Here is a 17,996-nt window from a genome sequence, read left to right as displayed (position 1 = left end):
GGCTGAATCTTTGATCCCTCTGTTGTAGGGTATGTACTGAGAACAGACTGAAAAATAAGGAGAAATGCAGAGGACTGGGGGTGGGGAGGATTACTTTAGCCATATTCACATCATTTCCACTTCACAGGGTCATTCAGTCACCAGACTGCCCTCCAGGAAAAGGAGGTTAAACCATAAACAAGATATTGACCTTAACCCAAAACAAGAAGCTGGTCCATTTCAGTGATGTTCATGACATGCAAAGTTAAAATGTTTTAAAAGGGATATTTTTTTTCTGCAAAAGTAGCTCTGCTCTTGACTACATAATCAGTTTTCATGCAAGAACTATCATCCACTGACTCGTGAGATGGGATTTCTACATCTACGTGTCAAATCTTAGAAATTCAACCCTGCTACACATTGACATCTCTTGATTTTTTTTTTTAATCTCAGCACTCATAATCAAAATTTACATAAAAGTCACTGAATTCCCCCATTCAAAGCAAGTATCTCACCTTGAAACTAATTTGTCATTAAAGACAAAATTATGTTGAACGCGTTAGATCAATGAGGAAGTAATAGAGGCTTGTCTGACTGAAGACCTGTAACCTCGGCCGAGCTTACAACTCCATCTGCTGTTGTGATAGTGTATTACAACTTTACGAAACATGGAAAATGGCTATATCGAACACTTGGAGCTACTGTCCCCTTGTGGAAAATCGGAGCTTTCATCCCTCATAGGAAAGCCTCTGCGACCAATGCCATTTTGACAATTGGCACACCTTGCGTTTTTATTTAGAGGTGTGAGGTATGGCCACTGGCAGATAGCAACTTCTGGAGAACACTGTGTAGAATATTGCAATTCAAGCGGACAACTGTAGAATTAATGTTCTTTTTACACGACGTGATAGATAATAGCAATTTAGTTTTCACTGAAATCACACGTGTGACCACTGAAATGGGTTTTGCATTGGGTGCATATTACAAATTTACTTAATCTGGAGGCTGGAAGCGTTTTCTCGGAAAGGCAACTCATTCATTACGAATTTCAGATGGCAGGGTTCACAGTTTACTGTGTTAGTCCGCAGACTATGCGTTTGTGTTGAGCTATTAGTGTAGAGTCTGTAGCATTGTGAAAATTGAACAAACATACACAAATCTGACTGGCGCCTCCTACTCACTCTTTGCCAATCACAAAGCTCCAAATTGCAGCATCCGCCATAGCTAGAGAATGGCGGATGAAGCTTCCTTTTATGCCTCTTTTGAAAGCCAGTTGACAGCGTCGCCTATCCGGTTACTATTCAGATCAGCTGGTGAACGACCAGTGGGATCCCTGGCAGGCTGTCAAAGCAGCTGTTCACCCTGAACTTTCATCCACAAATCCAGCTGCTGGACTGAATGAATTCTGAAGACACAGAAAAGAGATAACACGCTTGAGGTTTCATCTGATGCTTGTTATCGGACAACAATCTATGTGCTGAACTTGACGGAACTATCGAGGAGCAATGGATTTGTTTACATATCTGAACTTGAACGAACTCGCTCTTGGTCTTTCCAATCTTCAGATGTTTCCTTTCTTTGATTCTGCGCATTACATAGTGTCCGTAATGGCTCTGAGAGAGCAGCCAGGTAAGAAAAGTTAGCAGAGCACCAAGGTGCAAAAGATCCTTATGAGAATCACTTGAAAAACTGTTCGTAAACTCTAGCGATCTCTTAACCGCTGTTCTCCTATACCATGATGACACCTAAAGCATATAACATTTGACAAGTAACTTGATTGGATTCCACGCCTGATTAGTTTTACAGAAAGCTTAGACTTTTTCGATGTTTTAAACTGATGTAGATTATTATTTCTTAAGCATGAATAAAAGCATAAACATCTAACATATTTTATTGTACAAAACAAGTACTAGTTTAAAGAATAATAAATGGTTATAGAAGTTGTTATATATTTCTTCCGGTACCCAAGAAACGGATGTCTCATGCACCCTATCGAGAAGTCTCCAATTTGGGTCGCTTGCAATCAACTCCAATGAAAGGGAAACAACTCTGCACAGATGCAAGCCGTGGATTATCTGTTGCACCGCGACATTTTATTACTTTGCAAATAATGTAAAAGCCCGTTTGATCCCACATTAAAAACTCATCTATACCTATGCTAGGTCTGTGACAGGGTAAGGTGAGACATCCGGAGTGTTAATTATGTAATGACAATCCGGGGGGTGGAGGGGGGGGGGGTCAACTTTTTCTCCAGGGTTATATAGCATAGGATGTATTTTGACCCCCCCCCCGAACTGTTGTTTTTACCTCTCTTGGGGGGGTCAGACTCCCGCAACACCCCCCCCCCCCCCCCCCCCCCTGTAATTCGAGCCCTATGAGACACCATTTGTACACACCTTAATGTGTCTTTTTTCATCTGCTGCATCTGTATGTAGCCTTTCACGGCTTTAAGGCATTATCCGAAGGCGTTATCAAAAACAGAGTAATGCACAAACAGCTTAACAGACTGTGTTAGGCTTTATCAGTGTACAGAGTGAATCCAGTGGAACAATGGAGCTCTAGCACTCAGTCATGTATTTCACCACTTAACTTGACACAGTGGCTGGGGAGGAAAGCACATCAATATTTAAACTCTACACTACAGTGAGTCGACTCTATGTATCTGAGTGGACCTCACCCCCTCTCACACTGTAAGAAATTCACTGAGGAACAAACGCAACACTAGTGTGGTTAGATTTTGTCGATACTAAGTGTGAAGCAAACGGTTTGTTACATTTTGTATGTATGCTAGTGTACAGCAGTGATGCACATTACGTAGAGGAATCTTACATTATGTTTATCCAACAGTGGGCCAGGCTGTAATATGTTTTGCATACACTAATGAAACAATCAGGAACACAAGTACAATTGCTTTTATTTTACACAGACTTAAAAAGGCAGTACACTAAGATATTAGCAGTGTAACTCTCCTCTTTAAATCAAATTATGTTGATCTCAGTGGCACTAGGCCCACATCCAACATTTCACTGCCTCTCTGCCAAGTTTGTTATGCTAGTTTGATGGAGTCAGCACAGTGGCAGCAGGTGGGCTATTTATCCCAGAGTACTGACCTTTTCTCCAACGGTCCTCTCTATTGTTGTTGTGGTAACTGTTGTCCCATGAACCAGGATCTATTTTAGCTCAACTAAACAGGCCTGCCCTACCAGGCATCCCATTCCTTCTGCCCTCTCAACCTCTCTCTTCCCCTCTCTCTCTCTCTCTGTGCCTCCTGCCTTGAATGGAGAGGCTGAGTGATGGGGTGCTCCCTGGTTTCACCAAAAATATCTGGAGTCACTAGACAGCACAGTAGGGTCCTCATTTCACCCTGCTGGGAGAGTGCTGTGAAATTGATTGTTTATGTTTGTAAGATGAAGTCAGTTTATCCAGGCCTTTGGAGTATAGAACAATCCTCATTAATTACATAAGCAGAATGGAGAGGATGGATGCTGTGTTAGCTCATGTTTTTTAATTGAAACTAATAGAGCCTTCTTTGTATTAATTCTTTGCATACACTGCTAAGTTTAGTTCTTGATATTGCGTTGTTTAATAACAGGGTGGATTAAAGGCTTAGGACAGGTTTTAAGATGCCTAAAGTGAAAGCACAGAAACACACGTACACACACACACACACACACACACACACATATTCCTTAGCTCATCTGAACCCATGAAAAATCAGGACTATTAAGAATAATGTACCATGCTAGTCCTCTTTAAACTTGTTACTGTGAATTTACTTCTATATTTAGCTTCCATCCACTCAGCCAACTAACTGTAACTATTCATTTTTAATGGATATTTCAAGATTGGTTGGCATATGTAAGCTTGCAAAGAGACGAGGCATAGCCTTTGCCTGTTACCATGCACCACAAATAACTTTTTCATGAAAGACTTATGGTTTTTCTGTGCTTTAGAGCCCCTCAGACACTATCATGAGGATCTGAACTGCAGCGGGAACAGGAACTCTTACATAAGAAGTGGAGCACTTTTATGGCGTCCATCATAGAGCTCTACGATCTATTCATAAGCAAACTCTTCCTTATCTGGTGCATCCAAGCCGTTTAAGTGATTCAGATGAAGTGGGAATTATAGGAGGATATGCAATAATAGAAAATAATTGTGCATTTTCATGGAAAATGCAATTCACTCATTTAAACAGTGAATTTAAACGCATAGGATTTCCTGGGACCTAGTATAAACTGTGATTTTAAACTAGGAGAGTTCATTGACAGTTGGTTTAAACAGTTATTTTAAGCCTACAGGATTTGCTTGGGCCTGGTTTAAACAGTGACTTCAAACTTTCAGGAGTTACTGTTGCCTAGTCTAAACAGCAGCTTGGAACCTTTGAGATACAAAGATAACACTGTTTTGCAGTGTTTGAACGTGAATTGAGCAGGAGAGGCAATTTGAGTACAGGGGTTTTAGTATTGGCGTCTTCTGATAGGAAAGTTGTTCTGACTGGTAGGCAGGTTTTTATCAGAAGGCAGGTTTGCTTGAAGGCTTAAGCAACGGCACAGTTTTTGAAAAGAAAATTTCATGATTTGCTAAGCACTAGTATAGAATAACCTGCATCATTCTGAGTGGTTAGTCGTGTTTCTGAGGTGTTTATAGCAAGTTTGAATTACTCTCAGTCTATTTCCACTGGTGTTAATACTGTCTAAAAATACTCTTAAATGCCAAAACACAATGGCTGATTTTCTTTGTGAAAACTCATGGTTTATTACTTTATGGTTCTGTTTAGGCTTTGGGGTTTAGGTAAAAGACTAAGGTGGAAGGCTTAATGAAATAATAGATTTAGGTTTTTCTTAAACTAGTCTTAGACACTCTAAACAAACTTAAAATTCTAATGTGGTGTACTCTAGCATTTCTTTTTTAAAGTAGAGGTGAGAAATACCATAGGAAGGACAGAATTCATCTGATGTTAAGGCGTCAGTGAGGCCTGGCTCTGTTAAGTGGTCTCTCTCTCTCTGTCTCTCTCTGTCTCTCCCTCTCTCTCTCTCTCTCTCTCTCTCTCTCTCTCTCTCTCTCTCTCTCGCTCACTCTCTCTCAGAGCTCATATTTGACTGTTAAATGACCTTCAGGGGAACAAACAGGTGGTTAATTTGTTTTGCTGTGCTGTACAGCCCAGATCTCAGCAGAGAGTGTATGTTACTAAATGTTTCAGACACACAGGTCTCCAGTTCACATTGTCATAAATTTATTTTAATTTGCCTTCTGGAAAAATGTCACAGGGCTCTGTATATCACTACAAAAAGTTGTTATGTATCATAAAGTTGAAAACCTCATAAACATTTAAGGCACTATAACATTTTTCAACAGCAGCGATACATTATAAATAGCATTAGTCCAGAAGGTTTTAGTTGGACTCATTTTCCTTACCAGCCCTTCAGAAAACCCCTCAGCTTTTTACAGACAATGTGATGTGCTTTTTAGGAATCTCACTTCAGTTAGAGCTGTGTTCTGCATTCTCCCACATCTCTTCATGTTTTTGCCAGAGGTTTTACTTCTCTACCCCAAGTGTTTTCCCTGTGAGTGCCTTAAGGCAGGTCTGCAGAGGAAACAGCAAGTGCAGTGTGGGGACAGGGTTTATCCTGAGCAGTAGTTCTGTGCCAACTCAGCATTATCCGGAATAGTGGATTTGGTTGCCTGGTTGCGAGTGTTCCGTGCAAAGCTGGGGCACTGGAGTACTGAGCACTTTTTTGCTTCAGGAAATTTATTAGATATCTCTCAGGGGACCATTTTATCTGTGACTCAGTATGCCTGTCTATGTAAAGGCAGAATTCATACAGTTTATACACTGATGCTCTCACACACTGCTGTAGAAAAATGTTAATTCAGCATGTGATATATAAATAGCCTATATGTATGCATTGATCAAGCCCAAGGAAAGTGATTATTAATTCACTGCTTCTGATAATGTTTCAGGTGTCTGTTTGTCTCCTGTTAGACAGGTATGTGACTAATCCCAAACATGACTGTGTATACCTCAACCTGCTCATTCACTGTCTTGTTATGGAGATATCTGTGAACACGAGACTCAGCTCTGGGATCGGCTATGCATGCCTAGCACTGAAGGTCTGATTTAACAACAGCTTTAGCAAATATTTAGGCCTGGACTCTTATAGAACCACTAACAAGGCAACTAGCTATGTGACATTATAACAGCTTTTTATTATAATTAATAGTTAATAATGCTGACGTTAAATTGCCGTTAACAAATATTAAGGTGTTACTGCACTTCTAGCACACCAGACATTGGTCTTGTTGTGGCTTATGCCAGACCAGGTGATGTTAACATGCTAAATATGTTAGAAAATTAGCCCTTGAGTGCCTGCTATTTTTGTTTGAAATGGCAATAGCAAATACACTGTTGTCATGGTGGACATTTGTGTCATAACGAGCTTTTTATGTGATAAAGTCAATTAATCTGTATTTACTGGATTAATTGATTCCATGTACATTTGCATGTGAAACATGTACACAGTGATATGTGTATTAAAGTAGTAATGATTTATGCTCTGGCATTTAAAGTAGGCGCATTATAGCAGCTTCTCTTTGGAATCTATTGTGTGAGTGTATTTGTATAAAACTCTCACCACACCACCATTTTAAACTGTCATCAGTAAACTATCAGCAGTTACTGACTTATTGGACGGCTGCATCCTCAGCGTGTCAACTCTTCAATGAAACATTTCAAAATAAGTATCTCATCTTGCTGTCAGGACATTTGTTTTATGTCAAGATGTCTTGCTTAGTGGGAAAATGTATGTGTGAAGTCTTTTGTGTATGTCACCTCAAAATGTGTTTCTGTGTCTAAACAGTTCTGAAGAATGATCGAGGACTTGTTTGGAGTAGTATGGTGACCTGGTATTTTCAATAATCTTGCCTTAACACTGCGCATGTACTTCTGATTGTCAGTCTGACTGTCATACGTCCATTAATCTGCCTTCACTGGCACTTTCTCATAGTTATTCAGAACGTGTTGTCATTCTTTTTTAATATTTCTTTTTCTTGTTCTGTCCTGTCATTTGCTGTGTGTGTTTATCCTGCTTTAACACGCACTGTGAATCTGTGGACAGTCTCAGAACATTCCAGCGGTTTCATTATTTTACAACAGGATATCTGTTTCAAACCAATGAACATATTGTATCATGTGGGAACGCGTCATTCTTTTTGCTGCTGGGTCAAAGTAGTCCAAATAACAAATGGAAAGATGTATTTGAGGGCCTTGAAATCCATTGTATCTCAGTTAAATTAGGGCACTTCCTCTGTTTTCAGACCAAGCTCTTGAACTGTCATTAAGGGTAGGATGAAGTGTGTGTGTGTGTGTGTGTGTGTGTTTTGGTGAGATGTTTTCATGTTGTGTATGTCTGCGTTACACTGTCATTAGTTCCACCTATAAACATGAACATTATCACTGGACTGAGAAATTTTACTCCTTTAGTCTGACTAACATAAGCGTGTGCAGTAGAGTGAGACTGAGTTGGTGTTTTTTCCTGTGCCATTGGACAGTTGGTAATCTGTAGATAATCTGTAGGATTATCTGCTTGGCCTTAGCTTGGTACTGCATGTACTTTACTAACCTTGTATTTGGAAAGAGGCAAATTAAAAGGAGGAAGTTTGCTGGTGACAAGTGTGTGTGTTTCATGCCAACGCAAATTAAATTGAATGGCACTTATTCTACTTAACAGCTGTCTGCCTGGCCACTTCAACTCTTATGAGAGGAGTTTCCTTTGTAGTACTTTATAAAGATGTTGTGTTTGTTTCTCTCTTTTTTACAATTTCCACAGCAAGGACTTTGGATCTTGTGCAGTGTAGGGTGGACTCATGGGAAACATAGCTGATTGTGAGGCTGTGATTGTGAACAGTAGACCTTTTAGGCATGTCCCCGACTTTTAGTGATAAACCTCCTGAGTTTCCCATTAAGCTGATAATGTTCATATCAGCACGTTATGAAAGAATATAGGGTTATTTTTCAGTTTATTTTCTTGTGGTCATTTTCTTGAACTGGAGAGAAGTAAGATATTTGCAGAGTTTGTTGTTTTAAAGGTAGAATGATTGTGGGTTGATGCTAGTTCCTCTTCTTTTCTGATCTGATGCAGTTTTACATGTTGACATTAGGTCTGGATTGGCATGTACTGCACTTAACTAACTTACACAGTGTTCGTGTTAATATTTAAACGGGCTAGAGTCCATGTGGATATCTGTCCCTGTTACAGTCACTCTTATCGCACCCAAATTTCTCCTGACCCTTGCCCTCATCACGCATCATGCGTGTACACGTGCACACACACACACTCACACACTCACACACTATGCTGTCTATCTTTCTTCACATTTAATAGTTTTGGAATGATGACTGGTAACTCTCAGTAAGACAATGAATGTTGTCTGTATTACAGTTTGTCTATATGTTATAAACTTAATTCATTCTTTCAAATTATATTGGGTAAAATACCCAATCATTCATCAAAAATCATGATTTCAGCATGCAAATTGAAAAATAATTCATGTATGGCAAATAATGGATGAAAAAAACACTGTGTAAAGATAGCTTTTCCTTAACGTCTGTTTATTTGTTTATTATTTAACTTTTTGTACATCCCATATTTATAAACTCATTTGTATGGGTGAAACAGAGAGTTGCTATGGTATGTATTTGATGTCCTTGTTCTGGTTTTAGGCTCAAGGGAGCCTTTACCGTTCAGTTAAATAATTTACCACTGATCAGATCAATCTTTAATTTGCTTATAATGAATCCTATTGAGAAACTGTCGCTAAGCAACACCGATTATTTATTAAGTTTGTGCAGTGAATTTTTTCATAGTATGAGAATGAGACAAGTTTCTTTATGTATTGTCTTATTTATAACGTGTTTTTTATGTTTTATTGTTGGTTTGTTCCGTATTATACAACAGATCAATGAATGCATCATCATGGATTGTAAATGTAATGTGTTCTGTGGAGTGAAGGATAAGGTGAGGAGGTGTGTTTGTCTATGGTGGTAATGATGACAATGCTGATGGTATTGCAGGTGCGCTGGAGGTGTCGAGGAGAAGTCCTTTGGCGTGCTGGTTTAGCTCTATGCTGTACTGTTTTGGAGGGGCCGTGTTGTCCAGTATGATGATGGCTGAACCACCCATCGCCCCTCTCTCCAACAGCACCAATGTCCTGTTGGCCTCCTTTATATGGTCAGTCGCGCACACACACACACACACAGAGAGAGAGAGAAAGAACTGGTATTCATTATTGATTGAATAAACTTTAAAGTGACAAAATTGCATTTATTGGAGACATTTTCCCACGCATGATCATAAACACCTTTTGCAAAGGCTCAAAAATCAGTTTCATTGCTGCCCTAAACACATGATCTTTTATTACATTACCGGTTCTTATTATTTTTTGGGCTTGGTGTAGAAGCACAGAATGAAATCACAATCCGTAATGTAATAACTTATTACATTATGGGCAGATTAATTACATACTTACATCACATAATAACTAATCATACTTACGTTATTGCATTGTGGGCCTTTACAAACCTTAACAACTTTTTTGTCTGAGCAGTGAATCTTTTTTTGGAAACCCTTGGGGGTGTGGAAGTTATAGACTGTAGTGTGCACAGGGGCTGTGTTTGTTTTCTGTCTAAACATGACTCGTGTTTGTGTGAGCTTAGGGCAATATAGTTTGTCCAAACTGTAGAGTGAACCTCCCAGAGGAAGCTAGAATTCTCTGTGGATTCCATGGAGCAGAACCAATAGCATGTTGGAGGAACGGAAAAAAAGAGGGGGGGGGGCTGTCAATAAATGTCAGCATAGTTATGCCAATATTTACACAAGCAATACCAAAGTTATTTTGGGTGTGGGTTTGCAGAGTTCTCATTCAAAGCATTTCAGACAAGAGAATACATGTTCTGTGGTTTATCATCCAGTTTTTGTCTGTGAAACGTAGAGCAACTGTGCCCTCTGCTGGAAACCAAGAAGAACTGAATCTCCCATAAATCATTTTATTACTTTATTGTGTAATGCCTCTTATTTATATACATGGAAATGTATATGGCTCAGTGGTTTGAGTGATTGCTGAAGAGTGATGGACTGTTAAGATATTTAAAATGTTGGACTTATGAAGGACAAAAGGATGCCCCCCCCCCCCCCCATCAGTGAAATCAGACTGGAAAAGAACACTTGAGAGCTAGAAACCTGTATTATGTGTGGACTAGATTTTTGGGTGAATTATCCTTCAAAGTCTAAAGATGTCTTACAATTTTACTATCAGATAGAGAGCTGAATTGACATCCACAGAAATGTGAGTTTTGATTCTGCAGACGGAGATGTTCTATACAACATGGTATGTCCTTCTTTCAGTATTAGACTTAGACATATTCTTCAGACGTATAACAAACATGTTAAAAAATGAGCCGATAATCTAATAATACTATGACAATTGTAATTTTAATATGTAAGTATTTGATATTTCTTTCTGTTCTGTAACAAAAGAGGTCCCCAGTCTTACTCTTGAGAAAAACATGAAAATAGGCAGATTTTTTGTTTTTTGCCTTATGATGGATGAGTGCTCATTCTGATGAAGAGGAAGCATTCTGAATTATGATAATGGACAATTAAACGACCAGTTTCAGTGTTTTGAGGGATGGAGACGGCCAATTAAACACTTAGTCATGCTTGGAGGTTTGTACATTACATTAGAGATGATCTTGCATGTTCCACTGCACAATTATCACAATGTGAGCCAGTGCAGAAATTGGATCAGGAATTGGACAAGGAACATCTTATTCCTCAAGTTGTATATGGTTTGATAACTGTAGCATGTGCTTTTTCTTTCACTGTCAGAGGAAAATAAATATAAACACAGGACAAATAGTTATAATTTTTGCTCTGGCTGCAAAAATGATCCTTCATCTGCTGTATTCCAGCCACTGCTGACAACTTTTTCAAGTACTTAAACCATCAATCTATCAATAAGTTACAATAAGGTCTCTGCTGTCCATCGTCGTTATTGACAGCAGTGCCCCCTAGTGACCGAGTTTTACAATGCTCCTACCACAGCAGGATCACCAGTGGTCAGATTCAGAGTAAGAGCAAACACAGTTCACTAATAACAGTGTAGAGTGGTATCTGGACTGGTTTATTTTGGACTGTATTTTTGGTCGAACAGATTTTCATTCTTTGCTCCACCTGTGTCTTGAGAAGTGAAGGTGTTTAAGTGTCAACAGCAGAAGAGGTGTACAAGGGAAACCAAAAACTGGTTTTACATGTAATGTGAAATAATAAGCTAGGTCAGGGTATTTTGAAGTGACTGGTTTAAAGTCATTTAACTATACTGAGAAATAATGGACTGTTTTAATGATTAATTGTCGCTTGTACTGTCTTATTGAAAATAATGTAATGTAATCTTGTCTGGCACCTCTCTTGGTAGGTATCTGGTGTTCTACTGTCCTCAGGATCTCATCTATTCCTCTGCCACAATTCTGCCACTGCGATTGGTTCTGAGTGGCATGAAGGAAGTGACACGTACATGGAAGGTTCTTGGAGGAGTGACTCAAGCCCAGAAGAAGTATAAGGATGGACTGCTGGTCATGATCGCAATTGGCTGGGCCAAAGGTAGCAGAACCAATCACAACAAAGCACACAGCACACATCAGAGTTTCATTCACTCTCCTGACATGAACTGGAAACCATGGAATACATATGCATTAGAGTCATTTACGCAAGACGCAGCGTCTTCTTTGAGACATGACAATAATAAACAGTAATGTGGTGGAGAGAGTGAAAAAAGAGTTTTGATACGCAAGCTCATACAATACCATCCAAACTCTCTTTGGTATGAGAGTGTCCGTAATTACTGTGTGAAAAGAACAAGTATTTTGATCTTTTCTGGGGGTTTTTTTCATAATCTTTATGCCTTCTTATCTCTCCTGTTCAGTTAGAGATGCTTTCAAATATCAAAAGGTTGAGGTTGACTCTAACCCTGGACCCTATTGAAAATGACAGGGTTATTATACGTGTGTGTGTGAACTGAAAGACTAACTGCCCGATTGTTGCCTCTATTCAGCTAGTTCTCTGTATAATGGCTGTATAATTGAAATATATCTGAGAATAATCTTGTACAATAGGGATTTAATTTACACCTGAATACATAAGAAAAAGAATGATTGGGTTGTGTGTTTTGTCTCCTGTGAGCTTTGTGTCCTTCATGTCTTTGACAATGTTTTGTGAAGGTGTAGAGCTAATTTACCAAATATTTTCTTCCTTTATCTGCATGTCTTTCACAATCTTGATGATCTTTGTCCTCTCTCTCTCTCTCTTTCTCTCTCTCTCTTTCTCTCTCTCTCTTTGTGTGTGTGTGTATGTGTGTCTGTATGTCTACACAGGTGCAGGTGGTGGTCTGATCAGTAACTTTGAGCAGTTGGTTCGAGGAGTCTGGAAACCAGAAACTAATGAGCTCCTGAAGATGTCCTAGTAAGTTCTCCTCTCTCCTTATTCTTTCCTAGCAAATCCTACCAGAACCAAACTTATGGAGATGCATAGTTTCAAGGCCTTTGTATAAAAATTGTCGAGTGAAAAGGGCCCATCCAAATGTCATTTCAAATTGGTCGAAAACGTAGTGTAATTCTGTAAGAGGATGTCTGAAAGCCCTGATGAGTTGTCTGCGATGTGTCTGTCTCCGTGCTGGTTTCTTTATTCAAGGATAATAGCAGGCGAGGGCCCCTTTACAGAGTAATACAGGTAGAATAATTGCCTTTTGTATTGATTTTTTTTTCCTGCCTTGTTGTCATGGTTTTGTGTCACTGGCATTTGAAAGAGGTCTTTTGGAGAATGCAGTTGTATTGTCCATCCACCCTGTCACTCTGAGCAGACTCTGTCTTCCCCACCCTCTCTCTCTCTCGTTCACTATCCCTTGCTCTGTCTTAACGTGGTATTGAACATCGCAATGTAATCAAATGAGTGCACTTTCAGGTAACATCAAACCAGGCACTGTGTTATTTCAAATTCCACCACGTATTCTTTTAAAATAAGTTCTATGATATCTATCTATCCATCCATCCATCCACCCATCATTTATTCAGTTATACAGAAATCCAGTACCCTGATGTGGAAAAAACAGATCCCTAGATTTATCATCCTGGAGAACCCAGTTTTCACAAAGATCAGACACCTGACCAGGTTTGGTCTGTACTGTACAGGTGTGTGGTAACGCATCATGCCAAGATTAGCAGAGCTCTCGGAGACCCTCTGAAGAAAGATTTTTGATGCCTTTGTGTCTGGGAAGAGTTACAGGCCATTTCAGAGCAATTTCAAGTCATTCGTTCTACAGAACGATGGATGAAATGTACAAACGAAGAAAATGTTAGATCCTTGGAAGCCTGCCTAGGACGGGTCGTCCAACTGAATTCAGCCCATCCAAAGAAAAAGAAAAAAAAAGCTCAAAGAAGTCTATAACTCTCGTCTCCGGGTTAATTAGGTATCTCTTGCTGCAATTAATTGTAAGAGCAAGTTATTACAAACCTGTTCTGCATGGCAGATTAGAAACGAAGAAGCTTCTGTTCTCAGGAAAAAAAAAGATGAATGCACACCTGAAGGCTTCTTGCAATTAAGTGGTCACATGAGACATGGAACAATGGAACAATGTGTCCCAGACAGACAAGTGAAAGGTGGAGATTTTGGGCTGCTGTACACGATGTCACATTTACTTCAAACCAAAAATTCTGAACAGAAGAACCTCCCACCACACATACGGCAGTGGGGAGTACTTGGTTCGGACCATTTTTTGTTGCCTCGGGGCTTGGCCGGCTTGCTATCACTGAATTAATCAAGAATTCAGTGAGGTGCCAGAGAATACCAGGAGAAGCAGCAGAATTTAAGGCCGTCTGTCAAAAACTGGAACATCTTGCAACATTGATTTTCCAGCAAGACAATGACCCAATGCACTTGAGCAACTTCCACAACAGAGAGGCTGAAAAAGAAGGAACTGGGAGTTTTTTGGAATTGCCAAGCCAAAGCCCAGGTCTAAATCTTGTTGAAAAGCTTTGTGAGGAATCAAAAATCACAGCCTAACAGGTTCTGTTAGGAAGCACACAGGGAAAAATTCCTCCCATTGGATGCAAGTTGCTGGTAAACACTTTCAAAAATTGTTTACATCTTTTGAGCCATTGCCAGTGATCAAAGCCAGGGGTGTACTTACTTCTTCATTCTTGAGGAACACACACACGCACGTGCATACACATGCACACACACACGCACACACTTACACAGACATACACATAAGCAAACACAAGCAAACACACACACACACACACATACTGTTGTGTCTTAGGTTACCCATGAAATTTGTGTTTAAAAGTATCACTCTATAACATTACAATAAACACACGTAAATGTTAATATGTTAATGAAAAGTACCAAGAATTTCTTGCGTTTTTAAAACATGTCATTATTTTTGTGGCCTCGCACAGAATGCGAGACAGAATGAATTCACTTTGTTACATTGCTATGTCATTGTTTTTAAGCAGTCCTGTAGACTTTTCTTCCAAGCTTTTTGCAGAGTTTGCCATAGCTCTTTTTTTCACTCTGGTTACTTTTTGTTCTTTTCCTTGACCAAAGTGATCCCAGTGCAGTGTCATGAATCAAAAAAATCTGTTTATATTTTTCAACATTCACCATTCCATCACTTTTGACCAGATATTCTACACTATTGGTTTAAATACCTCCCCAGACCATGACAGAGTCCTGTCTTTGTAAACCAAAAATGTCAAATTTGGACTCTTTGCTCCAGAAGATTTCTGGGCATTGGTTGTGGCTCCATGCTTTACAGTCTTTTGTGTACTGCAGTCTCCTCTGTTTGTTTCCTTTACGTAATCATGGTTTCTTCACTGCAACACACCCCGAAAAGAGCATGTCTTATAAGACTTCTTGTCACAGTGGAAGCTCGTACTTTGGTGCCAGATAACTCTGCCAGCTGCTGAGTAAGCACCTCACTGGATTTTCAGTCCCTTAAGGAAGTGACCTTTAAGTACTGTTCATCAGATTGAGACAGCTTTTTGGGTCTTCTACTGCGTTTTCTGTCATCAGTGTACCCGGTTTCTTCACATTTCTTTTTGACAGCTTGAACACCGCATAGTAAAAATCTGGTTTGGTGTCACTGACTATAGCCATGTTGATTCAGAACTATGATTTTATGTCTGTCAAAGTATGTTAGCTTAGCCATAGCTATACCTCTCCTGGAGGCGGTAGTTGTAGTTAAAATCCAATAGACCCGTGTGTTTGCTAGATTGCACTGTTAGCACACCTGGTTCAGCCATTCACTACCTCACTAAGTTTAATTGGGTGTGCTGGAGGTGGAATTTAACATGAACATGGAATGACTGGGGTACATTTAGGAGAGGTTTGGTAACCAAACTCTTGTTCTTCTTGCCATCAAGAGATATCAATAAGTTTTTAGCAAGCACAAGAAATTATTGTTACTTTTGACTGTATTAGTGCTTATACGTATTTATATATTTTTTTTTACAAGCAAATAAACATTTAGTGCCTAAGTACTTTAAATATAACTTTCTTGAGTAACCTGTAACTTTTGTTCAATACTATATATCTCTGTCCATCTATCCATCCATCCATACATCCATCCATGCAATGAAAGACTGTTGCCCTGTAACATTTGACCCCTGTCTCCTCAGTCCAACGAAGGTGACGTTAATTGGGGCAGTCCTGTTTGCCCTGCAGCAGAGCCAGTACCTCCCTCTGCAGACCCACCAACTTATGCTGCTCTACACAGTCTTCATTGTTCTCAACAAGGTCAGTTCTGTGTCTGTTTAAGGCCTCCATAGACCATCATTCTGTTTGCTGGTCAGTGGTGCAGACTCTCATATCAAAAGACTCTTTTTTAGTTTCTCTCTCTCTCTCTTTCTGAATGTTCTATGCAAATAGTTTGAGTTATATCCATTCAGTCTAAATTGTTGGGCAGTTTCAGTTAAGTTAAGTCAAAAATCAAATATACTGTATTTGTTCTATCTTAAAACACTCATCTGTATTGCTGCTCATCCTTAATTCAAACTTTTTACGTGTTTTCCCATCGACAAGATCCATGCAACTGCAGTGTTACTGATTTCTTCCAGTCTTTTGCATCATTTTCATCTAATTGCATCACTTTTCCCACCGCTGGAAGATGTCTGCTCTTCCTAACGAGACTTGACTTCATCCAAAGCTCCAAAATTCTATTTTTAGCGTGAAATCTCTGTTACCTGAGAAACATCCCTCTGTACTCTGACCTTCTGTCGCCCACTCACATCAGGGGGAAAAAGCTAAAATCACATTTGAACTATTTCTTCTCTCAGCTCTATGTTGTGTCGACACAATTGTGATATAAAGATTCTGTAAGAAAAAAAATATCTTTCATATTGCAAAACTGTAAGTTCAGGATCGGTTTTGCTAAAAGAATGATCAAAACAGTATGAGCAATCACGTAACCAGTTACTCACTGCGTGTATGTTTTTTTTTGCCAAACTGAAAAACTTCTGCTAAGTATTTTTTCTTTCACTTAGTTTCTCCATATGTCTCTCTTTTTTTTTTTTTTTCCTCTCATTCGGCCTTTGTGCTCTCTGCCCCCTCCCCAGACAAGGATGATGCTGTTGGGGTCTTCCTCCTCCCCCTTTGCCCCGGTAGAGGCTGCTCTGTATCACGCACTCTTTGCCAGGCCTGCGGGGTACTGCCTGGCACCAAAGCATGCTGAGACTACCTCAGTGAAGCACCAGTCTGCCCTTTCCCGCCCCATTTCACACAGCCGAGGTAAAGACAGCCTCAATGGTGCCGCGGTGGCTGAATCCGACAGCCCTGACCACTCCATCGATCCAAAGGAAGGGAGTTCATCTGCGACCAACGGCAAGGACCAAATCAAGCAGAAGGACCAGGAATGCTCTAAGAAGTGTGATTAAAAAAAAAAAAAAGTTCATACACTGGTTTTTTTTTTTGTTTGTTTATTTGTTTCGATTTGTTTTAATTTCTTCCTCGTGATTCTTTTTTTTGAGACTTAAAGCTGTGGACTGGGAATATCTGAGGATTTAAAATAAAGTGTAGCAATGTTTTCAGATTTCAGGGGTGATATATTGCTGGTACTTTTCTAATCTTGCATTGCTGCATGTTTTCTGTGGGGTTTGATGATGACTGGGGTTCATTTGTGAACGCTCCTTCGCACCTTTTTATCTCTGTGTGTTTACTCTGTGCTGTATATATTTTGATCCTAAGAGCTGTACTGCTTTTACATTGAAAATTCTATGATTGTTCTGATATTTTATATTATTTATACACAAGAAAATGCATTTATGAATGTTATTATTTCTGGAGGAATGTAGCATCTATTGATATTGAAATCTATTGAAATCTATTGAAATAATATCAATAATTTAAGTAAATCCACTTGCATTTAAGTATGGTGTTCTGTCATTTTTAGACTGAACGATGATAGATATCACTTTAGATTATTATGGCTCTTTTTTCATTTTTTTTTCTTTCCCTGTCATAATTGTGATTCTTTCAAGTTCATATGTTAACCTTCGACTGTGGGGAAAAATAAGTCTCCCCAGTGAATACAAATTCAGAGTCAATGTGCTTTTCACTAGCTCTGGGAGATGTCTGGCTAGAGACTTAAGTGAGCATGTCTTGACAATAGAGTCACCCCTGCATAACAATCAGGCGTGTATTTCACCAATGAATAGTGTCTGTGCTGACACTCAAGTTCAACTCAGGAGTCACGAAAAAGTTAAAGGCATCTCACCTTCGGAGGTGAGGATTTTTATCTCTCTCTCTCTCTCTCTCTCTCTCTCTCTTTCTCTTTTTCCTTTTTCTGTCATCCACTTTACTTTTCCTTTCAAATTCAGACTGTCATTGTCATCACAAAAGTGTTGAATATATGTTCTTTAAAGCATTACAATTTGGAACATTAAACAGCATTCCTATTGCTAACGCGTT

At 39.4% G+C, this 17,996-nt stretch overlaps 1 protein-coding gene across 1 annotated transcript; it reads left to right on the top strand.

Moving 5' to 3' along the window:
- Positions 1 to 1,382: 1,382 nt before the first annotated feature.
- Positions 1,383 to 17,455, top strand: tmem38b (transmembrane protein 38B). The gene is made up of 6 exons (XM_030768470.1): positions 1,383 to 1,608; positions 9,053 to 9,209; positions 11,452 to 11,636; positions 12,407 to 12,494; positions 15,710 to 15,827; positions 16,646 to 17,455. Exons 1-6 carry the CDS (start codon positions 1,485 to 1,487, stop codon positions 16,961 to 16,963), a joined length of 990 nt encoding a protein of 329 aa, XP_030624330.1. The 5' UTR covers positions 1,383 to 1,484; the 3' UTR covers positions 16,964 to 17,455.
- The last annotated feature ends 541 nt before the right edge of the window (positions 17,456 to 17,996 follow it).

This window comes from Chanos chanos, chromosome 3 (genome assembly GCF_902362185.1).
Source record: "Chanos chanos chromosome 3, fChaCha1.1, whole genome shotgun sequence".
Lineage (NCBI taxonomy): Eukaryota > Metazoa > Chordata > Actinopteri > Gonorynchiformes > Chanidae > Chanos > Chanos chanos.
The sequence above is the reverse complement of the archived record's forward strand: the minus strand, read 5'-3'. Positions and strand labels throughout refer to the sequence as shown.

Coding starts and splice junctions, on each gene's coding strand:
- tmem38b (XM_030768470.1), top strand. CDS start 1,485: ATGGATTTGTTTACATATCTGAACTTGAACGAACTCGCTCTTGGTCTT. Junction 9,210..11,451: donor CTGTTGGCCTCCTTTATATG/GTCAGTCGCGCA, acceptor CTCTCTTGGTAG/GTATCTGGTGTTCTACTGTC. Junction 11,637..12,406: donor CGCAATTGGCTGGGCCAAAG/GTAGCAGAACCA, acceptor ATGTCTACACAG/GTGCAGGTGGTGGTCTGATC.